The 27670-nt window shown below is 52.6% G+C and overlaps 9 protein-coding genes across 9 annotated transcripts; 4 read left to right on the plus strand and 5 right to left on the minus strand.

Moving 5' to 3' along the window:
• Positions 1-228: 228 nt before the first annotated feature.
• On the minus strand, positions 229-1797 carry J4E83_002387 (uncharacterized protein; the record flags this gene model as incomplete). The annotated part of the gene is made up of 3 exons (XM_049329335.1): positions 229-973; positions 1024-1562; positions 1648-1797. 3 exons carry the CDS (start codon positions 1795-1797, stop codon positions 229-231), a joined length of 1434 nt encoding a protein of 477 aa, XP_049191014.1.
• Positions 1798-2658: 861 nt separating this feature from the next.
• On the minus strand, positions 2659-3249 carry FIS1 (mitochondrial membrane protein; the record flags this gene model as incomplete). Its single annotated transcript, XM_049329336.1, has 2 exons — positions 2659-2991; positions 3070-3249. The coding sequence occupies 2 exons, from the start codon at positions 3247-3249 to the stop codon at positions 2659-2661; spliced, it is 513 nt and encodes a 170-aa protein (XP_049191015.1).
• Positions 3250-3657: 408 nt separating this feature from the next.
• Positions 3658-4349, plus strand: J4E83_002389 (uncharacterized protein; the record flags this gene model as incomplete). Its single annotated transcript, XM_049329337.1, has 3 exons — positions 3658-3684; positions 3732-4120; positions 4175-4349. 3 exons carry the CDS (start codon positions 3658-3660, stop codon positions 4347-4349), a joined length of 591 nt encoding a protein of 196 aa, XP_049191016.1.
• A 3293-nt stretch (positions 4350-7642) lies between these two features.
• Positions 7643-8122, plus strand: J4E83_002390 (uncharacterized protein; the record flags this gene model as incomplete). Its single annotated transcript, XM_049329338.1, has 3 exons — positions 7643-7702; positions 7764-7936; positions 7999-8122. 3 exons carry the CDS (start codon positions 7643-7645, stop codon positions 8120-8122), a joined length of 357 nt encoding a protein of 118 aa, XP_049191017.1.
• A 7049-nt stretch (positions 8123-15171) lies between these two features.
• Positions 15172-16676, plus strand: J4E83_002391 (uncharacterized protein; the record flags this gene model as incomplete). The annotated part of the gene is made up of 3 exons (XM_049329339.1): positions 15172-15403; positions 15454-15525; positions 15580-16676. 3 exons carry the CDS (start codon positions 15172-15174, stop codon positions 16674-16676), a joined length of 1401 nt encoding a protein of 466 aa, XP_049191018.1.
• Positions 16677-16808: 132 nt separating this feature from the next.
• Positions 16809-17500, minus strand: J4E83_002392 (uncharacterized protein; the record flags this gene model as incomplete). Its single annotated transcript, XM_049329340.1, has 2 exons — positions 16809-17071; positions 17164-17500. The coding sequence occupies 2 exons, from the start codon at positions 17498-17500 to the stop codon at positions 16809-16811; spliced, it is 600 nt and encodes a 199-aa protein (XP_049191019.1).
• A 581-nt stretch (positions 17501-18081) lies between these two features.
• On the minus strand, positions 18082-19872 carry J4E83_002393 (uncharacterized protein; the record flags this gene model as incomplete). The annotated part of the gene is made up of 6 exons (XM_049329341.1): positions 18082-18507; positions 18557-18876; positions 18926-19330; positions 19380-19459; positions 19506-19690; positions 19741-19872. The coding sequence occupies 6 exons, from the start codon at positions 19870-19872 to the stop codon at positions 18082-18084; spliced, it is 1548 nt and encodes a 515-aa protein (XP_049191020.1).
• A 3579-nt stretch (positions 19873-23451) lies between these two features.
• Positions 23452-24776, minus strand: MDH1 (Malate dehydrogenase, cytoplasmic; the record flags this gene model as incomplete). Its single annotated transcript, XM_049329342.1, has 6 exons — positions 23452-24042; positions 24091-24185; positions 24233-24341; positions 24394-24434; positions 24484-24601; positions 24711-24776. The coding sequence occupies 6 exons, from the start codon at positions 24774-24776 to the stop codon at positions 23452-23454; spliced, it is 1020 nt and encodes a 339-aa protein (XP_049191021.1).
• Positions 24777-25409: 633 nt separating this feature from the next.
• J4E83_002395 (uncharacterized protein) lies at positions 25410-26483 on the plus strand (the record flags this gene model as incomplete). The annotated part of the gene is made up of 1 exon (XM_049329343.1): positions 25410-26483. One exon carries the CDS (start codon positions 25410-25412, stop codon positions 26481-26483), a length of 1074 nt encoding a protein of 357 aa, XP_049191022.1.
• Between the last annotated feature and the right edge of the window lie 1187 nt (positions 26484-27670).

Genomic DNA, 27670 nt, shown 5'->3' on the forward strand with positions numbered 1-27670 from the left:
CCGAGCCCGTGGACTGAGAAAGGAAGATACACGGCGGGCCCCTTCAGTATTGGGTCTGCCACTGAGGATAATCTCCGGTGATAAAAGCTCGGTCGACTCAGAACCGGAGCGAAGTTCACGGCGGACCTGTCTTGCCTCGCGCAGTACCTCTCTACTCCTCCTGAACCGGTCCCGCCCTGGCATATACATGAAGATTAGCTTGATATTACCGACAAGAGGGTTTTATCCCTATTGCGGAGATCCAAACAGACCCCTGCGTATCCGGTCACTGATGCCACCGTTGCCCGAGCCTGCATTTGCGTTATCAGACGAGCTGCCTTGACCGTTGGACGGTGGGGGTGGGGATCCTGCGGGAACGACGTAGGGATCATTGAACGTGCCCGAGCCGGAAGGAGTGAAGGAACCCGGCATCTGGGACGTACGATCCGTCTGTGAGTCTGCAGACGCAGGGTTGTTCGCCTGGCCCTCGTCACCCTTGGTAATACCCTTTCGACAATGTGGACAGGTGTCGTGCTCGAGCAGCCACGCGGAGACACATGGGTGGTGGAACCAGTGCTTGCATGGCAGTAGCGTCACCTGCTCGCCGATGTTGACCTCGTCCATGCATATACTGCATTCGGCCTTGTGTTCGTCGCCTAGCATCTCTTCAGTGATGTGGGTACGCGGGAGTTTATCGATGTCGGCTTGTGTTGCCGGACCGGGCGCGTTGCTCGTCGAGGTTTGCTCCATGAGTTGGGAGACGATGCGGTCTAGGCCTTCTTGAGAATAGACAAAATCTCCCATGTTGCCAGCGTGGCCGCCCATCATACCCATAGAGGAGAATAGTTGTAGGATAGGGTGACCCGCGAACTGCTCGCCAGCGCCATGGTTGTGTTCGCCGCGGAAAGTACCCTCAGCGCCGCCGAGTGGGTGGTTGTGGGCGTGGACGCGAGGAGGTGGTGCCCCAAAGGCAGCCATGAGGCCAGTCATGACACTGTTTGGCTTGTTAGCGGCTTCCAAATATGATGGTTCGCTCCTGCTTACTTGGTGATCTCATCCACGGGCTCGGCCTGGCCTGGGTGGTTTCCATTGCCGGGGAACAGTCGAGCGCCACCGTGGTATGTGAAGCTTCCTCCGCGGATCTGAGGTCCTCCTTCGTGACCCTGGGTTTGAGCTTCTTGGAAAGCAGACTGGTTTGGGCCTGTGCCTGGTCCAGCGCCAGAGAACAGTCCCTCCCCTTGACCCGGTTGCTGACCCGGTTGTTGCCCCTGTGGTCGCATTGCTGCCCCGGTGAGCCCGTTCAACATGGCCATGAATCCTCCTATTGACCCAGGCACCGCCATGCCCCCCTGGGGCGATACGGATCGTGTAACCGTAGCCTGCAGGTTGTACCTTCCCGGACCCGTTTCTGTGAATCTGACATTGCTAATGTCGCCCTCCTCCGGGTCGTCGGTCTGCCATGGGTTGTGGTGAGGGTTTAATTGTGGTGGGGCATGCTCGAGATCAGGGAGGGAGTCGGAGTCGTCGCCGTCATGGCTAAACATCCCGGGGGCAGCATCTCTTGGGTCATTGTTGTCTTCGATCTATTCGGTGTCAGCGGAATTCGGTGCATATGCACTTCGCGTCGTGCTTGACGGGCTGAAGGCTGGATCTGGCGGCTAAACTCACGATCTCGGTGAAGTCTGAGCCGCATTCTGGACACGAGAGGCCATGTTCGTCTCGATACCACTCGTCGGCGCACTCGTGGCAAAACATCATGTCGCGATGCCCGGGCCGCGGGTTTCCTGACTGCGCATCCTGGCTGGTCGACTGGTCCATGGTCGCAGGTGTGAGACGTGTGATAAGACGTAGGGTAGTAGGGCGAGGTTCAAGGAGACTGGGTAAGGTATGTCAGCATGGAAGTAACGTTCGAGCAACGGACGCCGACTTACGGCCTTGTGTCGGGAGCAGGCGCGGAAGAGGATCAATTCAAGTCAAGGGCCTATCACGCGCCGTTGCCAGTACAGGTGATGGTGGCGAGCTGCGACAGCAGACAGGTAGGGGTGATTGCAGTGGATTGCGGAGAGGATTCAGGGAAGTTTGGCGTAGAGGGAGATCTAAGGCGAGGCTACCCGTAAGGTGATAGTTCCAAGGTTGTTTCGCGCGAAAGCTGTCAGACACCGGAATGACGTTGTTCGGTGTGCAGGGGTGGTGGGGTCTAGCGATTTGTCCCGCGGTATCTCGAGTTGGGCGAAGCTAACCTAGCACTTTGCTTCGTGGGTCAAGAAGTTATGAGGGCAGATGTGAAATGGAGACGGGGGCAAAGTCGCTTGCGCGTCTTCTTGAACGCGGCAACGGTTGATTGTCTTGCTCTGACTCTACGTTTGTCCGACCAGTTGTCTCTGCCCGCTTCTTCCGTGTTCCATCTAGTTCTGAGGCCTTCCATCAGCCAAAGACTGTCGCCCGCAGCAATCCAACAGTACGTCGCGCGATAAGGTGGTCAGTGCTATCGCTTGCTTGGTAGGAGAGCTTTGTGTATACTACAGATATCAAAAATTGCTATTAACCATACGATCCCTGCCAAAGGTATAGAAACCACAAACGCCTATGCATGTACTCATCAACATGACTGCGGGCCTGGCTTGACCTGTGATCCAAACGACGCTGCGCATGTCATAGATTCGCGACGACGGCACCTGTTCACGATCTTCGAGGGCCACCCCTCAGCAAGAGGCTCCCCACCACGCCCGCCGCGACCACGATTCCTCCCACAATAGCGGCGCCCACAAGCCCCTCCTTTGCCACCTTTTCGTCGATGAGACCCTTCAAGCTTCCGGCCTGGAGGTTCGCGGGCTCCAACTCCAGCAGCAGTTCGTTGTACCGTCGGGCTTCAGCATAGTTGCCGAGCTTGTAGTTGCCGAGGGCGAGGTAGTAGAGGCATTCGCGCCGGCGCTCGCGCGAGTTGCGGAAGATCTCTGAGAGGAGGCGCACTCCTTCCTGTTGGTCGGGACGGGAGGTGGATTTAATCAGACCCTAGAATACCATGAGCTTGCTTGTTGCGGGTGGTGCCGTGCGCATGTGCAAATGTGACGAGACGCGGGGAAGTCGTACCCATGCGTAGTTGAACTTCGTCTGCAGACCAACGTATTCGCCCTCCTTCTCGTACTGCGCGCGCAAAACCTGCAGCTCCTCTGGCTTGAGCGGCGACTCGACATCGGCGGCATCTAAGGGGAATGAGCGTTCGTCGGCCCAGAAGTCGTTATCCCACTCACATGGTAATGACGGCGGCATGGCGGCTATTTGTGTTGCGCAAGAAAATTAGAGAGGTCTGAGAAGTCGTCTCTGGGGGAGGCGGAAGTTGGTATCGTGAGGATGGGTTAGTGCAAGTGGTAAGCGTCAAACTACGGGCTGTCTCGTGAAAGCTCCAGCTGCAGGCCGAGCAGGCGATCTTTTACCGTGACGTACGCCGCCGCCTCGTGGCTGCCGGCCATGCGCCACGCTACGCCTGCGCCTTCCGCCACTTGGTCGCGGTTGCCATGCACGCGACTTGGCACGGGCCATCCAAACAAGAACATCAACACCATGGCCTTGTCGCGATAGACATCACCAGATACCAGACGAAAGATTGCGCAAACATTGCATAGCACTCCAAACAATCGTACCATACACACAAGCTTCACGCGACACACAAATCCCACCATGCTTCTCGACGAAGACCCCGCTGCCGTACGCACCCTCTCCAAACACACACGAATCTCCCTAACAATACCCAGCTCATCGCGCAATGCACATCGCACTTCAAAATTGCCAACGACAAAACCTCCCTCCACCGCATAAACGAGTCTCTCAGCACCCTCAGCGAATTCCGCACCCAGCACCTACGCTCCATCCAATCTTCCCTCAGCGCGCTGAACCGGACACACCAAACCCTGTCCGCAAACCACAACCACACCCTCAGTCAGCACAACCCCACAAACCACGCAGCCGAGATATTACGGCTAGACACGGAGAAGTTCAAGATCGCAAAGCAGGCGAGTGATCTGGAGATTGAGGGCGAGAGGCTGCAGAGCGATCTCGCGAGATTAGGGGGTGTAGCTGGGGAATTGGAAGAGGAGGGTGTTGAAGGTGGTGTTGAACCTAGGGCAGGTGAGGATGCGACAGTGTAAGTTGTACCCTTCGGTGCTCAAATGGATGTAGATGCTGACTTAGATTCCAGATTGAAGCTCAAACTCTACCGCACCCTCGGCATCGACGTCGAAGCCGACCCCACTACCGGCGAGTATAACAAGGCTGTCGTGCGCAATGCGACAAAGGGAGATGTGCATGTTGTCAACATTGATCCGAAGTTCTCGCGGCACTTCTACACAAACTACTTCTGGCGGACGATGTAAGCTACGAGCATCAGCGCTTGCTCTTAGTGCTGCACGCAGATGTAGACATGAGCGCAAGCCTATAGCTTACAGCAAGAGACGGCATCTAAGAAAATGGGTTGTGTATTCTAAGGCTAGGTGTTTGGGTACGACTTGTTTCCAAGATACCTCTGTCATTACGGCGTTTCTGGGTACGTAATGCCAGCTGTTGTCACACATGATAATGAAAGATTGCGCAAACTGTGCTGCATAGTATGACCAACCAACATCTCTTTTTTGAATCGCTGGCTCAGGATGATTACGCGCTGTCTAAAACCCAGACGCCTTTGCAGCTGTCTAGTATGCGTCTTACCAGATTAGCGTGCATGACACTACACACGTCATTTTGTCAGCAACGTGGCAGCCTAATTCACAAACCTGACTGAAGCTATCACTTACGCTCTTCCACCGAAGATCAGGTCACAAGCCTCCATCGCATTCTCCGTTCGATTCCACTATACTATCTATTAGAGACACTATTCTGAGGTCTCGACGAACAACTTCAAGATGGAGGACTCCGAAGATGATCGGGCTTCATCCACGGTATCCGATGCCCTCGCCAAGATAAGACTGGATGAAGAGGCCGAAGAGGAGGACAAGCGGGCAAGAGTCCAACGTACATATGCTGACTACATGGATACGTGTCCGCAGGGCGACTTGTGTCAACGTTGTGCTGGCATAAATTGGTCGAATCTTCTTTTCTATGAAAGTGTCGAGTATTGTCACAGTGGTAACGGTGAGATGGTTGGCGTTCCAGAGTCGAGCCTGGAGCTTTCTGTGTCGTCTTGTCCACTATGCCGGCTCCTGGGCTCAGATCAAAACTTCAACGAGAATCCTAGCAGAACCGTCCATGCGCGTTGCATCTGCCGCGACTACCTTTACTTGGGCGAAGACGGGAGATGGACCCCTGACAATCGTAGTGATATGACGCAGCACACTCCAAGTATCTGGTTGGTCGATTCGGAAAGCTCTGTCTACACGCATTTTCCGTCCTACATATTACAGGACACACGCGGTGGTTCGAAGAACTACGTTGTGCGCAACCTTGATCCTGGTGGCATCGACTACAGCATCCTTCGGCAGTGGCTAAGTTACTGCAAGCTTAACCATGCGTCAAGCTGTCAACCTTCTTCTCCATCGCCTATTCCTGGACTCAGAGTCATCGACTGCGATACCGGGAAGGTCGTTCCTGCAGTGTGGGATACTTCCTTCGAGTATCTAGCCCTATCTTATGTATGGGGTAGTACTCCAGCTTCCAAAGAACAACAAACCAACTTTCCGGCGACGATATGCGATGCTATCACAGTCACTCTGGAACTGGGCTATCGATATCTATGGGTCGATCAGTATGTACGTTGTAGCCGCGACATGATTGCAGCATGTGGGCATGACTAACAACCGAGCGCAGTGCATCAACCAGCTGGATGTAGACCACAAGCAGGCTCAGATAGCGCTCATGGGCCGCATCTATTCTGAATCACAGCTCGTCATCATTGCAGCAGCCGGCAATTCCTCCATTCATGGACTACCGGGAGTTGGTCGGAAATCTCGAAGACCGCAGCGAAGAGTTGTAGTAGATGGCAGCTTGGAGCTGATCGAGCAACCTGATGCTCAACGCGATCTGGACAGCAGCATATGGGCATCTAGAGGCTGGACTCTCCAGGAGGGCTACTTGGCACCACGAAGACTTGTCTTCACCGAAAACGAAGTCTTCTACGTATGCGGTCAAGCGTCCTGGCAAGAATCTGTGCAGCGGCCCTCTTTGCACTGCAAAAGCTTTTTCCTTGGACTCGGGGACGCACGGTTCCCGCCACTTCACGATTACGAGCAACGCCAAGACATGTCTCCCATGAAAGATGTCATGATGATCTTGAGCAGCTTTTCGACTAGGAATTTATCCTTTGAAAGCGACATTGTCAACGCCTGCGCTGGAATATTGGACAAGCATGTTCGGTGTCACTATTGGGGTATGCCAGTCGAGTTCAGCGACGATAATGCGCAATCCGTACTTTCATTGAGATGGAGTTGCAGCGGTCCTGGAAAGAGAAGACACGGCTTTCCCAGCTGGTCGTGGGTAGCAACAACTGGTGAAAAGGAGATCACCAGTGCAGAATCCATGGAAGCGACCTATGTTGCGGAAACCCGTGCAGTCGACGGAACTTGGATCTCTCACGATTCGGGGAGTGAGAGTCGATTTGACATGCTGCCCACAGGCTATGGTCCTACTTTACGTCTCACGGGTCGGTTCTACACAGCATCATTGGTAATCAGCCGCGAGCATAGTACGCCGTTCGTCGTCTTTCGGCATGGAGACGACAACGCTGTCGGAGTTGCTATCGCATTGTCACTTGATACCCAGTTGGTAGAATCGGACCTTGTCAACAAGTTGAAATTGGTCGCGGTAGAAACTAGTTGGATGTATCCGGGTCCAAAGGACTTGTGGGATTGTACCAACCCTCCCACTTTTGTGGCCTTTCAGGCTATTGGTGATCATTATAAGAGGCTTGGTATCACGGCCGGGAGCTGTTTTACTCACGAGAAGAAGACTGGGTTCATTGTGTGGAAACAACCTGAACTCATGGAGTTTGTGGCAATACATCCAAGCTGTAAAGGCAGAAAGGAGAGCCTTTACATCGAGTAGATCGTGTAGCAGCACAAGAGAATGGATGGACGTGGAACTTACGTGAAAGATGTGTTCAGAGGTGCAATTTCGCTTCAGTGAGGACTCGCAAAAGCCGTCAACGCCAAAAGGAAGTTGTTGACAAGAAATCTATGCTCATGGTATGCTGGGTACCAGTCCTCCAATATTCTGGATCCACCAGTCTTTGCACATGCCATGGCGCCATTCTGCCTGTGTTGGGCACGTCCGCGCCTCATCTAGTGCGAGTTGGACGAGGGATCTTACAAACTCCCTGATGCGGCTATCCTACCGAACTGCGGGAACACCTGCGCCGCAATAGAAACAACTAGCCCCAGCGCCTACCACCAGAATACCGTTAGCTTTCACGATACAAGCATAGACAAATGCACCCTTCGCTCGTTATGGAAGCTTGGGCCACAGTCGCTTCACTCATTAGGGACAAAGAATGCTGTTCATCTAACTACAGGCTAGCGTCATAAGCAGTCATGACCACGCCTCGCTCCTTCTCTGCCCGCGCCCTCCCTATATTAAAGAACCTACGCCTCCGCCGAAATAAACCCGCAACTTCCACCCTCTACTTAGTCTCGACGATCTCTCGATTTCCAGGAACCATCAACCAGATAGAACCCACAAAATGCAGCTCTTCATCCCCGTCTTAGCTCTCTTGAGCACGCTTGTCGCTGCTGTACCGACCGTACGTAACGAAGACTACCACGTCAAACCGTCCTTCCGCCCATGATATTAACATTTCACAGGCTGCAGCGGACGGTCGCGGGGCCACTATCTTCACCGACAAAAACTTCAATGGCCGGTCGACTGCCATCCCCGCCAACGACTTCTGCACCGATATGAACAACATCTTTGGCAACTTCGATGGCAAGATCCGCAGCGTCACCGTCGAGAAGGGTTACCACTGCAAATTCTACACGTACGTCATACCCATCAGTCTCCTTTTACTTGGAAAGAACGTTGGGAACTAACTTCCACTAGTGGTCACGACTGTCCTGCCAACGGCCAGAAGATGGAATGTGGCAGCAAGGACCAGGCCTCGGTGTTTGGAGATTTGGGCACGTTCGACTACAGGATTCACAGCGCGTACTGCACGAAATTATAGGTGGAGATGTGTGCAGACTGTATTTCTTTGGGTGTTTTGAGCTTGGTACGGCTTGCGCAGCTTGAGTGTGCTTGGTGGCTTGAAGACAAGATGGGTGTAGCATGTTCGCAGTAAGCGCTACAGCGGTACTTTGCGACTCGGTCTATCTATTTGCGAAGGCTGGAGTTCCGGGTCAGCGCGGATAGACCATTATACGAGATGGGGTACATAATTATAATACTTTCAATCGTACAAACACATGTGTCTCCAATGCGCGACAAGACTGGTGTTTTACCGAGTCGCATAACGCGTACAAGTAACCACGAATGGACCATCGCCAAGTGATCGAGCGATGCAGTAGCAAGTTCCAATTAGTCAGGTATTGCGATCATCGATTACAGTCGAAGCGCGAAATTGCGAATGTGACGGGATAAATGGTTGTTGCATTATTATCGACAGCGCCGATGGTGCAGTGTGAAAGGAGATGAAGAATGCAGGAGGGACGGGTACAACCGCCGCAGGTGTTGGTACTAACCCGGAACGGAACTGCCCCACGTTGACCCACATCGATCGCCTGTGGTTCTGGATGTCACATCACAATCTTTCACGTCGACACGGGGCAGCCTCGACTCTTTAGCAGCGCGTCCTGGATTACGAAGTACGTACGCAGCGAAGTTACATGTCAAAACCGCGGAAGACGGCATGTCTTGGGCAGCAGAGTTTGATTGGCTGGCCAATGCGCGGTGCATACTTTCATCGTCGTTTGGGTCATCGCTCATGACATTTGTTCATGACTTTCGAGGCTGCCTACAATCTTAACAACATCAGTTCACATGTGCTACGTTTTCTAATCATCGATATCGGCTGCTGAATGCAAGCGAAGGTGCGGTCCGCCCGCGATACACCTGAATCCATGGATGCCTGTTGAGCCCAACTCAACACCCCCAGGACGCCCTACGCCCGACGCAATTTGGAATGCCATTGGATGGCACATCGTCCACCGCATGAGAATGACCACTGCGTCTGAGATCAGGGCTGCGTGCTCTACATTATCACATATCTTCGGGATGTCATCATTCGCGGACAAAAATGAACCAAGTACAGGTCCGGATCAGATCATCGTGCTTTGCTTTCATCCCAACTCAATCTCAAACGAGATCGTAGCGCTCTGGTGGCTTTGTTCGGTGAGTCCGTTGTGTTCTAGAGTCTCTTTGCAGGCTTTGTACGGGTGTCAGGAAATGGGAAGAGGTTTTCGACAACAGCCTTCGTCTGAGACATCACGACCCTTTCTCTTTCGCCAAGCTTGAGATCACAGTTTAGACTTCTACAACTCATTACGTCGCGGATATCAACTGGTACTCACTGCTCGGGCGAACTCGAACGGCCTGTTATCGGAGTGTCCGAAGTGTAGCACCCCACAACGGATTCTGGTGGTGTTTCAAAGCCTTCGAACCCCGTCACCAACCTTGCCAACTGTGACAGTTGGATCAGGATGATCAATTCAATTCCTAATCACCCACGAATCAAGAACCGAGTCACCATAATATCCAGCCTATCACGGCATACAGCGACGCCGGGACACCAGCTCAGTCCCAAAGTAGCAACGAAACACTGCCTCAGCCTCGCATAAAGGCCCCGTATTGTGATGAATCTCCGTCGCGTGGGCCGGCAAGAGCCTTGCGGGATGGACAGGTCGCCGAACTGTTGGTTGTAGTCTCGCGGGAGTTAAAGTGACCCACAAGCTCGCCGCGATGTCAGCTCAGTGCTTTACAATCATAGCGGCAACTTCAATTGCCCCATTTTGGCATTACATCTAGAGCTTCAAACTACGCTCTCACATATTATCACAATGAAGACCTTCGAAAAGCATTCCTGGCTCGAATTTTGGTTCTACGGACTCCATCCCGGTATCATGATGGCACTGACCTGCATTGGTGTCATGGCTACACTGGAAATGTACCCGTTCAGAATGAAGACCACGTCACGCCCTTGCGAGAAGTGCAAGTCAGTATCTCCAAGTACTAACGGAAACAATCGCTAATCAATCAACAGGAAACGGGAGAACAAGGACAATCTTGAACATCCTTCTACAAGCGCGACTTTTACAACGCATCATACCACACCGGCCCGCGATGACGACAAACTATACGAAGCAGAGCCAAATACCTTCCGACACCCCTCCTTCCGCTACTCATTCATTCCAACGTCGCCTTTCGGGGCTGCAATGCCAATTCGAGTTTCCTCGTCTCGCGCACCGTCATCATACCACGCGGATGGTACGCACGTACGCGTTCGCTCACTACAAAACTTTCTCCTCCCACCGCTTTTCAATCGTCATCGTTTGAGTGGAGAGCAGTACTCCGACGGTATGCAGACACCTGACAAAGCGCGTAGCAGGCGCATGAGTGCTGTTCGTGAGGACATGCACGGTGCTATGATGGTGTGATATGGTCAGTGATGATAAAACTTGTCCTAGATAATCATGTATGCGCCGAGGTCGTCTTGATATATCTTCCAACTAGATTTGATCTACCCATATGCGGCAGACAACAATTTGTTGAAGTGTTCATCTTGCCGATACGCGTCGCTCCCTAGAACACATTTTCTTCTATCATTGTGCCAGTACCAGCCCATTCCCACCGTTGATGATAGATATACGTAGGCGTAGATTAGAAGTCACACTATATAGCTATCTGGAAGATCAAAGCGCTACATGAACGTCATATTCGCTCATCTGCTGTCCGAACATATTGTAAAACAAATAGCCGGAGAACTGAGCCGGCTGCGCCGTCCCTTCCACCTTCGCATCGTTCGCAAACGCGCAAATTTCCCTTTCGTCCTCGTCGCTCAGCTTTGTTTTCAGGCTCGCCCATTTCTGCACGAGACACTCGATGCGCTTCGTTACCTGGTATGGGAATAACATCGTCGCCCTGCTTGCGCAGCCAGGCCAGGGCAAGCTGGCTCACAGTGCATTTGTGCTTATCGGCGAGCGCCTAGAAATGGCTACAACCTCTTCTTTGGATGCTACAAACAACCATCTACTCCATCCAGTCACTTCGCCAGGCTCTTTCGTCGAATGCAAGCTCCCTAACGTCAACATTGGGTTTCAGCCAACATCTCACATCTACAAGTGTAGGGATGACGCCCCGAGCAAATCCCGAAGAAGAGTACGAATCTGCTGGCAGAAAGCCGTCACAAACGACACTGGAAATCCTTTCCGGAAGATACAAAACGTTGAACCAACGACAAATCATCGCGCAATTCTCGAGCTTGTCATCCCAACCCATTGTGCTTCCCACATCGTCCAAAATCATGAAGCGAATGTGTGCCTTCTGATCAGGGCCTAATGTGTCATTTTGGTAAGCTATCTGGCGACAAGACTGAGCGTTGAACCTTGCGGCGGCGGTTTTGACCCCCGCTTCGTCGAAGCAGCCTCTGGCAAGCGCTTGAAGACTGCGGCGTACGCTATCAGCCAACAAGTCTCCTTCCCCTGGACCTTGGGCAAAGCACCTATGCGGAAAGATCTTGAACACACTCATGAAGCCGGTTTGGAAGAAAAGCTGACGATTAGCGATGAACTGAGGACATTGACTCAAAATGAACTCATTCTGGATCTTTCGAACGATGTTGGTGGCTTCCGAGTTGATGAACTTGCAGGTGGAGAGAATAGCGACTGGAAAACACCGTGTGATGAGAACGAAGCGGTCTTCGGACTGGGAAGCATCAATGACATGATGGTGCTTGATTTGTCGTGGTAGGCGCTCATATACTATCAAGCGGATATCCTTCGGTAGATCTAGGAATTGGAATGGTTTCGCTGTAGACATTCTCACTAAATCGAGGATGATCTTCGTGCAGGCTTAACACTGCAGATGTAGATCGGTGCTGGAATGAACCCAAATGCAGATGGTGGAGCATCGTAGGCTAAGTGCTCGTAAGTCCGAAGCGTTTGTCAAACGACTATACACATCCGCGTGGTTGCCGCCCGTGCTTTAGGCACCAGAATGGCGCTAGTGAGTGCAAACATGGCTCGAGCGGTTTCCTAGTTGCTGTCACGACCTCACTCACTGCGTTCCAAAATACTCGCCAGCAGCCGCAACTACAGCCAACCGTCAACATGCTGTCGACATCACGCGCGTCGACTCCGGAACCTTTCCGGTTCCTCCATCTTCCTATGGATATTCGCTTGATGGTGTATGAACGTCTACCGCGCTCCACTAAACATACCACGATCATAACGAATTGTCCTCAAGGGCCGATCACGCTGATTTCGCACTCCATCTCCACCGCCATCCTCGGGACATGTCATCAGGTTCATCAAGAAGCACTTCCTCTTGTCAACAAAGCCATACGTGAATGGGTCGAGAATGGAGGCGTCAAGATCATAAGCACGACAAACATCTACGGCTTGAGTGTGCTAGCGCAGCTCCTGCAGGTGCTCTTCAATATCTCAGAGATCGAGGTGTGTTGCACGGTTTAGCGGTTACCGATTCGACTCTGACTGATAACTCTAGCTTTCGAAGGCGCAGTTGACACTCTCTGTGAAAGTCACAGACAATGATGTAAAAGCAGATCTTTGGAGGCGGATCAGTCGTGTTAGCCATCTCTCGGTACACGACGTTGATGAAATTTGTGCTGGGATCGCAAAATCGGCCTTGGTCCTGAACCGATGGCGGAGAGCTATTGGTGTCGTGGCGGCAGCATCTGCACTGCCTGCAGTCGACATTCTGCTCAGTTCTGACTCTGCACCTTCCCTGACGCTAGGCGAGCTGCGCGCATTAGCATACTTGAGAACCTTCGTTCAGCGCCAGCTTACGCAGTACAAGGTTCCTGTCAAGTTTGTAGGCTTCATTAACGCTGCATACCTGGGTGATAGTATAACTCCTTGTACCTTGCGACAAGACGAACCTGATGTTTCTCTACTCACCGTTGGAGAGTGGTACAGAACCTGGAAGTAGACTGGTTATTGGAGACGCGGTGGTTTTGGACTTGAGGTACGTGGTGAAGCAGAGCGGTGAGATCGAAACGGGCTTGTGTTGGTATCGGCCTGGCGAACATGTTCAAATTGCCAGGGAGATACTATAGGACGAGCGACAACCTAACTTAACTCTTGAAACTCTGTAGAAGGCTGTTCCCCTGCTCCGCACCAGTGGAAGTGTAAGTTTCTTGGCCGTTGACCCGGTCACATCAACAATGGAGAGGCGACATGGCAGAAGCTGCGAGGGATCGACAGGGCGCTGAGATCGACAACAAGTACGGGCGATCTGCTGTTCAAATTTAAGAGGGGTTGGGCTTTGTCGCTCTGGAAGCAGACGATCTGCAAGACCAGCATAGCTATTACATCTGGTCCAAATGGGCAGACAAAGTGAGTCCTCCACATGGATGGATCGATTCGACCATTCCCAGATGCGAGACCGTTGGGCACCTCAGGCATAGCATTCAGATCTATGTTTCACATGCTATCTAGGTGCTTGGGGCGTTGACCCTCGGATCGAGACACATGGGCGTGGCGCGCTTAAGCGATGTCGTTCGTGCTTTCGGGACTACCCGTTTGCTGGTATTAAATGACACGTTCATCTGCATACGAAAGCTGTCCAGGTGGCGATACGGCAAGCAGGATAACGATGGTGCAAATTCCCCAGCAGGCTATCGCGTGCAAGTAAGCTTAGTTTGTGAACAGGATGTGATGTTTACAGCTGGCGTGCGTATCGTTTGGAGCTTGATGGAAGGTGTTGAACATGGCGGAATCAAGTGTCGCAGGTGTTTTCGATGCCTAGGCAGAGTTCGAGCGGGTACCTAAAGCACGGGCTGGACGAGATCAGCTGCTCCGAGCGTTCTGACTTGTCGGCAATCTGACAGTTGAAGATCCCCATGTTAATTTTGCGTCGAAGAACGATGGCTAACGGACGTCAGCCAACTTTGTTTCTTGTGTCCTGATGCGAGTGGATGGCAAAGCTGCCCTTTTTCATCTCGAGTGGGTCGGGACAAAAGCCCCGGATCGGCAAGGGTGATGAGGTAATCACTTGGGACCCTGATTTTGCCAATTGCCCCTTGTTTGGGTCTTCTTAGCAAACTGCGCCTTCCTTGGGCATATGCGAGTGAGGCTGCTGTACCGTCCGACTAGACTCCTCAATCACACACTACGCTACCTCTTCCCGCAATTACGTTGGGCCAGGCGCATTCTGCCGAGTTACGATGTTGGAAGCAGCATCCAAGCCGACTGACATATGAACGCCATGCACGGCGAGACGCGCCTCAGCTTCACGAAAGGTAAGCTTCCATTGCGCTCATAACCAGTCTATCGTATGGTCGTCCTACATTCCCATACAATTACCACAGGGCAAAGATGCGGATGGCCGAAAAGCGCCGTCAGATCGGCCGGGCAAGCTCTCTCCCTGCACAGTAGTAAAGAATTAGATTTCCGTGGGCGTTGCGCGATAGACCTAACTGCTACCGAACGAAAAGCCTGGTTCAAGAGCCCACGTGCCGTGGGTAATATCGAGTCAAGCCGCTGCTACGGCGATTTCACAGCGCCATCACGGCGCTATGGTCTAACGGCCACACCGCTTGATTGGCTTCGACAGCGGGAGTACTATACTAAGCTCAAACACGCTTTGAGAGACGCCGAAGATGGGAATTTCCCCAACATAGTTCGAGAGCGTTGGACTATGTCGCAACTCCAAAGTTTTTTTGCCATCTATCTTTGGTGAAATAGTCATTGGGGCCGCCGACCGGAGCCCAGGGTCAGCCTGTCTCATCACCCCATCGATTACTATTCACAATATGCATCTTTTTGCGTTATTGTCGGTCTTTTGTCTGGTCTTCACGTTTGGCCATGCCAGCGCGTCGGGTCCGGAACTCGATGCAAGGGCATTAGGCATTGCGGACATCCCCGCTTGCGGAGTACGTGCCCAACTACACTGTCCGATATCATTGCTAACAATACACAGCTTGTCTGCATGATTGCTATTATCCCGAAAGCTGGCTGCACCCTGGATGATACTGAATGTGTCTGTGGCAACGATCGGATTGCGGCAGACGTGCCAGCATGCATGCTTGCAAATTGTACCATGCAAGAAAGTCTGGACACTGCGAGAGTACAAGCCGTTCTTTGCGACATGTCCGATGAATCGCAACGCCTTGACATGTTCATGTGGACTGGTGTTATCTACTCCATGGCCGTGGTGTTTGTCGTTCTACGAATCGTCGGCAAGTTGGTGAATAAGAGGCTAGCAATGGACGACTATATCGTCGTGTTTGCTCTGGTGTTATGCGCAGTACCCGCAGGATGCACCTTGGCTAGTAAGTAAGGGTTCTAGGAGCTGCCATCTACTGTGATTAACGTAAAACAGTGACGGAACGTGGCTTCGGCGAGCACTTATGGAATCTCGAAGACGGGGCTCTCTCGCCTATTCTCCGCTATTGTATGACGCACCCCTACCTTGCGACGTCGCTATAGGCATGCTAACACAAAGCAGTCTATATTTCTTGGTCGACCTATATCGCCGTGCTTGGCCTCATCAAACTTTCTCTGATCGCCTTCTACCTCGAGATCTTCCAAACGAAAAGCTTCCGGATCACCGCTTATATCTTCGGAGCCGGCATCATCATCAACTCGACCGTTATCGTCTTCCTGACAATCTTCATATGCACTCCAGTTGAATCCTTCTGGAACCGAGACATCAAGGGGCAGTGCCTGGACATACAAGCAGTACCGATGGCAAACTCTATCAGCGCTATCGTGCAGGACATCCTCCTGCTAATCCTACCTTTGTTCTTCATCCGCAACTTACAGATGAGGCGCTATAAGAAGGTCGCCGTTTGCTTCATGTTCGCCATCGGAACTTTCGGATGCATTGCGACTATCATCCGCCTATTCGTCTTACTCACGTTTAAGATCTCTGTGGACCCTACCTGGGACTACGTGAAGGTCACCGTCTGGACGGAGTTGGAACTTGCGGCAGGTTTTGCCTGCGTATCGCTACCATCCATTCGGATACTGGTGGTCAGGATGCTGCCTAAGAACGTCATTGAGTTCTTTACCGAGATCACTCAGTCCTCGAAACAAAAGAACTCGGACCCAAAGAACGTGCACGCGCATGCCGCCCCAGTGGAACAACCCGGGAAGAAAGAGTGGCGCAAGCCTGCGGGTTGGGATTGGGTCTCGCTGGGTGCTGAAGAGAGTGATTCTCCACTAGCCACCAGGAAGAGTATGGCCAGTGGTCGATGGCCTTGGGTTGCGACATCACCCCTGACCTCACGCTTCTCGACACATCCACGCGGCGGTTCTCGCCTCCTCAGCTCAGCGATGAGCAATCATAGCGACACCGACACTCGGATCCGGGCTTGGTCAGCAAAGGAGAATGAAGCTCAGAAAAACGCTATGGAACTACGCGAGGTACCACAAAATGAGATCGAATTTGGAGACGTATGTGTGAACATTGCAAACGAAGTCACGGCATTACCCAAGATTGGATGTCTCCCCGAGCGATCGTACTCTCATGAGCATGAACGTACAAGAGGGTCCAAGTGGTTATTTAAGAAGCAGAAGCGGAGTCATGGCGAGCCTGTATGATCAAGACGCTAGATGCTTTTGTATCCAAGAACCATCATGCTGCGTTTGCAACAAAGTTTCACCTCCTCTCAACCCCCATCTTTTATCGCCATTGTAACTCGTACGCTAAGCAAGAATCGTCCTCTCGTCCCTCTACACTACCAAAAGCGTAGTATTGACGGCATCCTCCTGCCTCTGTTTATCCGACCGGATCCACGCGACACCAAGTGCGAACAGGAGATCCATTCCTGGCGCGACATGCACAACGAAGGTGGCATGCATATGCGCCCACTTCGCGTGTCGAGAGATTGTCATGACCGGATTGCCGTTGACAACGAGGCCCTTCTCCTCACCGGCAACCTTGCGTTCGAACTCAATCTTCTGGTTCTCGACGTATTTATCGTGGACGGTGATGTCTAAAACGGACGTGTATTAGCTCGAGGAAGAGGTGGAGCATAGGCGACCTCGAGGTTCAACAAGGAGAGGAAATGGAAAAGGAAGAACATACTGTAGCTAGGCACCCTCCAACCAGCCTTCAACTCCAGATCCCACAACGGCTTCGCATCCGCGCTCCTCACTGCCTTGTACTCTGCACTCGGCCTTGCGAGTGTGTGTCTATGGACATTGATCCGCATAGCCTCCTGTCCATCCATCGTCATGAACTTGACGATGTTCTTTTCCTCCTCCAGTATCTTCAGGAACGGTTCTCCGGCTTTTTCATCAGACGTACAGTAGCTGACAAGGCTTTGGGCTTTCTTCGCGGGTACGCCTTCGGTCTTCATGACGAAGGCTTCGTGTTTTTGAGCTGTCCAGTTGGGCACCATGATGAGGCCGGGAAGCGGCATTGGGGGAAGGGTTGGAGCCATTGTAGAAGGATTTCGGTGTAGGGAGAATGTTGCGGACTGATCGAGCGGACAGTAAGGTCTGAGTACAGCTATCACATCTCGCTCGCCCTGATACTCCTTCTCCTTATACGACGAAGCTGTCAGCTTGTGACGTCGTCCCGCCAGGCCCAGTGTAACGTAAGTAAACAACTTACAGTTGGTCATCCCCGACCAATCAGCAGCCCCCGGGTGTTTTCTAAGCCATTCAAGCTCACCGCCAAGACGTTGTTCATTGTTGTTTGTCGGCCTTAAATCCTCCCATCCCATTGCAGTGCAATTACATGCAAGTGCGCGGCGCAGTTGGTCGCAATGTGATGAGGGAATTGGAGATCTTTCCCTGCGCCGGATGGCTTCCTGCGGGGCGTTGACGCACAGGCATGTTACATTTCCACGAACAGCACCGACGTCGCATACCAAGATTCATGGAGGGTTGTTACGTATGGATGGACTGACTTAGAGCAAGCTTTGTGCCCAAGTGAAGTACATCGAATCAAACCATCAAATCCAATGACATATGTAGTGCTGCCCGCCCCGACCATGGTCTACTCATACCTAATCACCGGCATCTTGAAAGTCCTATGCCCACTAATGAACCAATGGGCCAAAGCCCCGATCACGACCGCACCAAAGATGGGTCCCGCGTAGTTCATGTTGTCTCGTGTGACTGGCAAAATCTGAGGGAACGGCATCCAAAGTACCACGAAGACCAGGTAGCATAGCGCAAACACGTTGACAGGTATGCCGACGGGACCAAGCTTGAACGGCCCATAAGGTGGAGGCGGGCCTCTGATTTTGCGCAGGAGGATGAACAGAATCGGGAAGAAGTACGATACGTGCAACGCGAGGGCTTGGAGTGAGATGAGCGCATTGAAGGCGGTCGCGCTGGCGATGTAGATGAGAGAGAGACATGTTACGATGGTTCCAACAAGGAGAAGCGCGTTTACGGGGAGTTTGAGTGTGGGATGCACCTAAGGTCATCAGCCGAATGCGATGTGAGAACTCGTAAAGGCTACCTACGTAAGAGAAGAAGTCGGAGAAAGGCAGCCCGTTGTCGCGTGCGAACGACCAAATAAGTCTCGAGACGGACGCGAATATGTTGAAGAGTGCAAAGAAGATGAGGAGGGCTATGAGCGCGGTGAGAACGTTGGCTGCCACTGAGGAACCGGTGATGTTGTAAATGACCCATAGGATTGGAAGCGGGGTGGCGACGATATCGTCGAGAGGGCCCATGTAAAAGAGAACGATAGTAGCAAAGACGATCAGCATCGCTGAGTTCGCGACAGAGGTAATTATGATACTGCGTGGCACGCGCGTGCGCACCTTCTTCACTTCGTCACCTTCACATCCAGTCAGTCGATGAGCACTTGTGCAAACTCGTATACGTACACATGTGCAGAACACTGTCTGCTCCAACAACGGCGAAACTCATGCTCAAAAGTCCAAGACCCCAAGAAACGCCCTTGTTGTTCCATCCCGACTCTTCCCATGTCAGTGTCTTGAAGACAAAGTCAGGGTCGCTGCGCGGTCCAAACGCGATGAAGACGGCGACTATCACAATGAAGAGGCAGACGTGAAGTATACCACCAGTGATTTCGAATGCATCGAGAAGTTTGCGAAACCAAAGATTCGAGATGAAGGGGACTATCATGAGCGCGACCATCATGAGGCTGGTATGCCATCGTTCAGGAACGTAGTCCTCGTTGTTGAACATCGCCAGTGACGTGATGATGTTGGCTAATATGGAAGGCGGTCCACTGCATGCAAAGCACCAGGCACCAACAGTTATCCATCCTGTTTGTAACATGAGCTGTTAGAAGCATGAGTGCCTACTTCTACTCACCTTGCAGTAGACCCCAGAAGCGAGGAGCAGCCGGAGCGAGATTGGCTGACCAACGATACTGGGCACCAACGGTTGGATCTCTGTCGGGTCGTCAAGAAATGTCCATGACGGACGCTTGCTACATACATTGAAGCCAACTCAGCCAGTGAGAATCCAACGGCACAGGCGCCGATGCCAGCCAGGATAGAGCCATAGAAGATAGATGCGGGACCGCCGTTGATCAATGCGAACTGGAACGTCACTGCAAACGACTCCCAAGAAGCGAGAATGATCACAGCGAAGTTGATCACAGCCGAGAGGTTGATGTAACGCTGCTCTGGTCAGTACGCTACTTTGCTGAAGCGGCTCAAGTGATGCTCACCTCGAGCTGATGTGGTGATCGCCCCACTCCCGAAGGCCCAGCCGGCGTATTCACCGCCGTCTTCTCGCCCTGACCCAATTCTTGCTCTATAACATCGGGTTCAGCATCTGCCATGTAGGTATTGAGTTCCATGCTGGCGCAAGAGGTCCCAAGACAGTGGCCGGCGGGTGACGTGCGGGATGGCAAAGTCAAGGGAGTTCGTGAGATGCAGCGACCCTACCAGCACACTGGAGAAGTACGATACGATCAGGGAGCTGCGGACTGCGCTGCTTGAGGAACTCAGAAAGTTGGCAGCTCTCCTACTGGCTCGTCTGGCTAAATGAAACACGAAAAACGCCCGACATCGTATGCAGTGTCTCCATCAAGCGTTGCAAACCTCATTGCCATATGCAAGCCCGTTCTTACACTGTACGACCAGCAGCGTCCAAGGGTCATGTTTCCGGCGCGTTCCGCTGCATGCAAATGGTTAGATCCAACGCACGAATCGCCTTGTAAAGTTACAGTCCTGTCGTTCGTCGCATTGGTGCCGTTTGGACGGCCACTCCATCAAATAAGCTCGCGCTGTCCAGTACCGTTCGCACGGTAGCCGGCGCCACTAACGGCAGTTTATCGTCGTTACGTGTAATATGAGGCGGGGTTTGAGCTCGAAACTCCCGGCTTGGAGCTTTTGGACAAGCGATCGACGCAGGATTGAACGAACCGTTCCGCTTCCTGTTGGCTGTGAAGCCAAGACTTCGTAGTTCACCGACCGGGCCAAATTGTCCCAAAGACCGACGCGCTGTGATTACAGAGGCTGTTCGAGCGGACCCCAATGCAGCAGATGATTCAGCGAGCTGCAGCTTGAAGAGGTGCAGTGGATGAACATGGACATTACGGAAAACGGACTAGCTGCCCGGCATGCGCACGGACAGTAAGCATGCGGCAGATTCAAGGGTCGCGAAAACACACGAATTAGATCCTGACATGCTTCGAAGACCCGAGCTTGGACCATGGTTGGGTTGTCGGCCCCAGATACGTACCCAAGACCAGACGAATCTGGATGCGTAGGTGAGAGTCGGTGCGATGAGTATAAGGCCGAGCCGTGGGGAATGATGCTTCAACGTCTACCATAAGCTGCACGCTTCCCCAATGAAGATGTCATTCATTTTTCCTTTGTTGCTGCTTCTTTTCGCTGTATACAATGGTTTCCGCAGGTTCGGATGAAGGTCGTCGAAGTAGTGTGTCAACTAGGAGCGGCTTCGTCCTTGTCTCCACCTACTCATGGACTATTATAACGGTGGGCGTGTTGGTCGGACGATTTGCGCAGGGTCACAACCACAAAATCGAACTCGGTCTCGACGATGTGGCAATTGTTGCAGCCACAGTATGTATCTCACTTCCATGGATGTAAGTGATACTAAGCATTTCTTAGGTTGTATATCTAGGCGCGACTGTCAGCTGGCAGTTTGCTATCGACGGGGGCCTAGGAAAGGACTTGGATGACCTGAGTGGTAAGGACCTGACTCTGTTCTTCAAGGTTACTAGCTCCAATGCCATCAGGTAGATACCGCTAATCAGAGCTGCAGGCGATTTATGTTGCTGGAATAGTCAGTATCATTGCAATGGCGCTCGCGAAACTGTCCTCGGCTTTGCTCATCGAACGCATATTTCCACAATCCCGAAGAGCGAAAGTGGCCCTGTTCGGAAGCATTGCGGTCTTTGCTGTATTCTCGACCTTTGCGGTGGCGTTCCAATGTGGGATTCCGCGGTGGACTATGCATGCACTGCAATGTAGAAACGGCGGTCTTTCAACCGCAGCCACCGCGATCAATATTGTTACAGACCTTCTCTTGGCTTTTTGGATCGTTCCAACCTTCTGGAAGATGTCTCTGGACAAAGAGAAAAGCATTGCAGTGGCGATGCTCTTTGGTGTCCGAGCAATGTGAGTTCCCCAGCCACGTTTTTGCACGTCCTGATCTTGACTTTATAGTGTAGCAATCGTTGCTGGAGGTCAGATCTGGGCGACGTTGAGGATGGTTTCCAGTCCAAACCCCACACGTGAGTGAGCTTGACACGAACCGTGCAGCGTAGACCTAATGGACGCAGATGATGCAGCTGAGTTTGTCGTCTTTACCCAGTACGTTCGGATTGATCAATGTCTTTCGAAAACTGACCACTTCAGATCTGTATCCAGCCTCTCCTTGATCTCGGCAAGCGTTCCGCGCATCAAGCGCCTCCTCGGCGTCGGCGGCAGCGGCATTGTCTATCCCGAAATCCAGGAGACAGAACTCTCCGACGCTCACGCATCTTTGAGTCGACAGGAGACAGGCAGTACAGGGCCGAAGTTGGTGCCCCCTAACACCGGATATAGCACGGTTACCGTGTCAGCGGAGGGGGCAAGGGAAGAAAGGAAGAAACCGTGTAGGTGTAGGCTTACCGACTGGCAGGCGCGAACGATGGGGGATTCCACCGACGAAGATGCGAGCACGTCGAGCCTAGTCGATACAGACCAACAAGACGGGGTGATGATGCAATGTGACGTGATTGTGTCCGTGGAAGATAAGGATTCTCAGAAGACAGTTTTCGGACGCGAACTTCGATGACGTATTGGAGGTACCCTTCCAACTTGGATCTCTGACCGGGGCGTATTGCTGTGAGCATGGATCGCCCTATATTGAGACGAACGCTTGGGCATTTGCAGAAGAAGCAATCGCGCGATTGAGCACACGATGATGTCGTGTGAAGAGGACCGCGACTGCGACGCGTACCGGAGGGCACCTTCCTCTTCACCCTACCGGGACGCTTCACACCCCCACAACGCGATACCGAGATCCTCATCAAAACCAGCCACACTTATCAAATAAATAAGTTCGCGTTCGAGTCGCGCATGCCGCTACGCAACTACGCCGGCTTTGTATCTCAAACACGACCGCTTGCTTTATTCTGAGGCAGACCTCATATTCACTTTAAGAAGAGCTACGTTCTAGCATCTGAGGAAGACTCATCTGTACCATCTAAAAACATCACATGGACAAAAGAATAGACAACGCACAGAATTTGGAAAGATTTGAAGTATTTCCGCGAATCTCTGGACTCCGGGGAAAATCACAGAATGACGAGCAGAAGGACAAGAGGATGATTTTGAGGGAAGCGCGACCGAGCGGAGAAGCCTGGACAAAGAGGACAGCGATAGATAGCCGCCACATCGTGTACATTATCTCACAAAGTAGATCCTAGCAAAGAATGACTCCGGTCAATACCTCAAGTCAAGCCTTATCTGTTACCAATATGATCCGTGAATCTAGCTAGAGGTTATCGCTTTCATCTCTTCACCCACAGCACGGGTAGTGGTGCCTCGTGGAGGGTAGAGGGTGAAGGATATCCTACCACAATCGATGGTTTTCAATACTGCTTGATTGAGTAACGTCTGGCTCGAGATGAGACGAAATACAATATAATCAACAGTCCTGACGAAGCGCGTCAAGGATGAAGTGCATGCCGCTCTTGCCTCCCAACCTAGCTTCCGCGATGTAGAAAATGACAAATTATCAGAGGTGAGACTTGGAGTTACATTAGTATAGATCCAAGGCAGTCACGAACAACCAACTAGAGAAGCGTAAGAGTTGATTTTGGCATGCTAAGGTACAGATCAAAGTTCATGACATCAGAACTAAACCCAGCCCAGAGCTCACGTCATTATTATTGTACACACCCATGATTCCTTTGCGGAATTTATGGGTTCTGCTTGACCCACTCAACACCCTTCTTGATGTTCTTGGCGAGGTCAGCGACGCAGGCGTCGAGGAGCTTCTGCTCGTGGTCGGTGATCTTGCCAACGGGGTGGATCTTCTCAACACCGTTGGGGCCGAGCTCGACGTTGGTGGAGAAGTACTCGCAGCCCTGGTCCTTGAAGAGAGGAGAGTCGACAAAGGTGGGCTCGATGACGTTCTTCTGGCCCTGGGCAGCCTTGAGAAGCGACTCGGCGAAGCGGGCACCAGCCATGGCCATGGAGAGAGTGGCAGAACCAGCTCCGTCCTTGGCCTGGACGACCTCGTCACCACCGAACTGGACGCGCTTGATGTACTCGGCGAGCTGCTCGCCCTCGAGGTTGTATCCGGACTGGGACAGGAGGGGAACGATGGTAGCGCCGGAGTGGCCACCGATGACGGTGATGTTCTCGGTGGCGGGGTCGGTGTTCTTGAGCTGGGAGATGAAGCGCGAGGCACGGACAACATCGAGGGTGGTGACACCGAAGAGGCGCTTGGGGTTGTAGACGCCCTTGGACTTGAAGACCTCGGCGGTAATGGGGACGGTGGAGTTGACCTGAGATGTCAGATTCTGAGTGGTGTTATTGTAATTGAGTCAACGTACGGGGTTGGAGATGATCAAGATGTTGGCCTCGGGGGCGTGGTCGGCGCAGGCCTTGGCCAAGTCGCGGACGATGGAGGCGTTGGTGTTGAACAAGTCTGCTGGTGTTAGACGTGTCGGCAGTATCAATGACTTGTATACTCACCATCACGGGTCATGCCGGGCTTGCGGGGAACACCAGCGGGGATGACGACAATCTCAGCACCCTTGAGGGCGTCTGCGAGACCTGAGGGAGTGGCCTCATGACCAGTGACCTTGTCGAGTATCAGTAGACGGTTCGCGCGTGGCTGCGGAGGGATGGCGTACCTCGCTCTTGGTGTTGATGTGGCCAATGTCGGCAGCGACACCTGGATGAAGTCAGAATTGAATGTCGTATGTGCAATTGACTGAGCTTACCGGGAGCTAGACGGATGTCGTAGAGGGAGAGCTTGCTAACCCTGGGGTTGAGCTTGAGCAGCAGGGACAATGGCTGACCAATACCACCAGCGGCGCCGAGAACGGTGACCTTGGAGTTCTACAGTGCATGCAGTTAGCATCTTGTGCTTGGTTTGTCCCAATGGCGTTGCATTGAAGCATTGAAGCGCCCCACCACAAAACATCGCGGGTTCCGGGAATAGGCCTACCTGGCGGGCCGAGGCCGAGAAGCAGCGGCGCTGGGCCTGGAAGAAAGCTTGCCTGGCAGCGAACATGATGTCTGTGAGAGGCGTTGAGGAGATGGAGACTGGGTTGGACGGGTGGAGAGGTGGTGTAAGGGAATGCTGCGGAGGTTTTGCGAATCTTGACGGTCAGTGCTTCTTCGGCTGGGCGTCGGAGCTACGGCTGACAGCCGCTCGCAGACTTCTCCCCTCCCGCGATGCTTAATCCCAAGTCTACCACAATTGCATTCACATACGCTAACACGATGTGCATTCTCATTTTGTGCTCGTTCACTCGTTCAGACAGACCGACAGCTGCGTCTATGTGCCCGGAAACTTTCACCACCCACAGCCACATGCATCGCATCGCTTAAGCTTACTCCAATCGCAGTCCATCGCGAGTCCTCCGTAACACTATACACTGTCGCTGTATGCCTTACCACGCTACCAGACCAATGGCATTCCGTAGCGGTGAGTCGAAGAAGCTAAAAGTGATGTGTCGTAGAGTAGTCCCGAATTAAAGCCACGCCTTGACTCACTGTGGCAGTGCATGTAGTAGGTACACTATATACTGCTTCTTGAGGACCTCGACTTTGACCATCATCAGTCGACAACAGCAATAACGCGACTATCGTGGCTTCCTCACTTACAGAAAGCACGGACCTACGCGGCATCCTTGAGAACGCAATGGCTACCACAGATCGAGCCGAATCTTCAGTCCCAGAACTTCAAGCAGCATTTGGTTCAATACTCCTCGCCCGCCCAACACCAGCAGCGCCTCCCCCTACAGAGCCACCCTCCTACATCGTAGGACGCGGTTGTTCTGGCAGAGGTATCCCCCCATGGTCTCTGGACAGGGTTCAGCTACCCAAGTGGACCGGCGCATTCAAGCTGTTCGACTTCCCACGCGAACTTCGAGACAGGATCTTCCACTACGTCGTCTACCGCCCAGAAGGCATATACTACAATGCGCACCGTAATCCAGATCTGAAGGATATCGGGCCGTGCGAAGACGCTATCAACCTTTTCCTCGTTTCCAGGCAGGTCTACCACGAGGCGATGCAAGCGTTTGGACGGTCCAATACCATTGCGCTATCTGCGAAGTACAGCCCACGAGAAGGACTTCACAAGCCACTCAGCGGCTTGCTTCGTCTATTCCCTGACCGTGCTGCTGCTACGGCAACGAAGATAAGGCACCTGTATCATGATACGGTACCCCGACCGTATGGAAGATACGGCATAGCGCCGAGCCATAACAGTCTGTTCGATGGAGGCGATGGTACCGGTCATTTCCGCAAGCGTCAGCAACCTGGAGAGACTTTCCTGGAGATATTGCGGGATGCGCATACCCTCACGCAGCACTTCCCTAAGCTGAGCACCTTCGAAGCGGCTTGGGAGGTCGGCCCTGGTTTTTACGAGTACCCGATACCAGAATGTGTCGTGCGTGACATCGCGACATTCTTATACAAAGGCGGCAGCCATGAAGAGGCTGTAGATATGTGGTTGCATCTCATGAGGGGCTGGGTGCAGGGGGCTAATGTGGTTCCGCTGGCATGCGTCTGGTTTGAGTGCCGAGGATTCGGTGCTGATGGATTCGGTGAGGACATGGATGAAGCTGCGAATGAAGCGTATCAGAAAGTGGTGAAGGAGTTGCAGAATAGGGAGGACATTGAGGCTAGTGGGGCGCTGTGGCTCGAAGAGATGGAGGAAGCGAGCAGGAGCAGGAAGAAGAAGGGCAAGGGAAAGACGGCGCGGAAGTGAACACCGTCGATACAGACAGGAGCCTGGCTCACTGAAACCAATTGCTAGAACCTATAGAGCAAAGCATGTGTCATACTGATTTCCCAGTGACATCAGCGGGACTGAGAAAGCAACAGGCGATGTCGTTCGAATTCCTTCATCCAAGTCACTTATCAACAACCTCCACTCCTGTAGAGGACATGTTGTTCTCTACTCCACGTACGCTAGGGTAAATCGGCATCGAGCGAGTAACACGATGAGGGGAAGCGTTCGCTTTTGTACTCTTCCGTGAATTATGCGATTCCTTCAATAGTTGAATCTTAACCCACCGCCACTGATAGGAGTATGACCTCTGGTGGGTGGGACCTTCTGCTTGAGGAAAGCATGTTCCGGTCAGCTGTAGGCGCTATGATGGTCGCACAGCATGCTTGCCCCATGTCTCGCGAATCCAAGCTCTTTAGTGGCTGAAATCACACTCCTTCATGTACCAAAAGCGGACGCAGCAATAGCGGTGTTCTTGGGGGTGTGAGCTGTTTAGTGCGGAGACGGCCGGGGAACTTCGAATGTGGCTTCTGGGGGCGCGCCTCAATTCAAGTACACAAATCTGGGGATTCAGGAACGCGCAATAAGCCCGAGGAATGTCCTTTTTCTCCGAAGTCATCACGAACGATTGCCGTAGACCCCTATTTGCATGGCGCCAGCGGATCGTTTTCCGTCGGGGAGAGCGAAAAAGGGCTTCCGGGAAAGATCGCAGGCTAGCGCCCAATATCGCCTAGCACAGTCTCGTCCGACATCACAGTGCAGCTTCAGGCCCTTCCATTCACGCTTCTCCGCACTACAGAGTCTGACGGATCCGCCAGAACCGACTCACCTCACACACTTCGCACCAGCGGTTTCGCGGGTCCACTTCCCACCCGGCGAACATTCTACCGCCAGCATAAGAACGCTCGTGCTCCCCCCGAGTTTCCCCAAAGAAAGCCGCGAGTCAATTTTCGACCTTCTTAGCCCATGCACGTTTTGAGCTCAGACTACGAAAATTTCCCAGCGGATTGCGATTTCTTGACAACACGAATCAATTCTTTTACCGCCTCTTTTACTCAACGTTTTTCCCCATCATCATATGCGTAAAGTATATATGTAAACCCGACTGGCCTAGCGACATTACTCTTTCCTGAGCGACAAACCTCCACAGCGACATCTTTCTTCTT

The sequence above is a fragment of the Alternaria metachromatica genome (genome assembly GCF_023757995.1).
Source record: "Alternaria metachromatica strain BMP 0045 chromosome Unknown scaffold_4, whole genome shotgun sequence".
NCBI classification, from domain to species: domain Eukaryota; kingdom Fungi; phylum Ascomycota; class Dothideomycetes; order Pleosporales; family Pleosporaceae; genus Alternaria; species Alternaria metachromatica.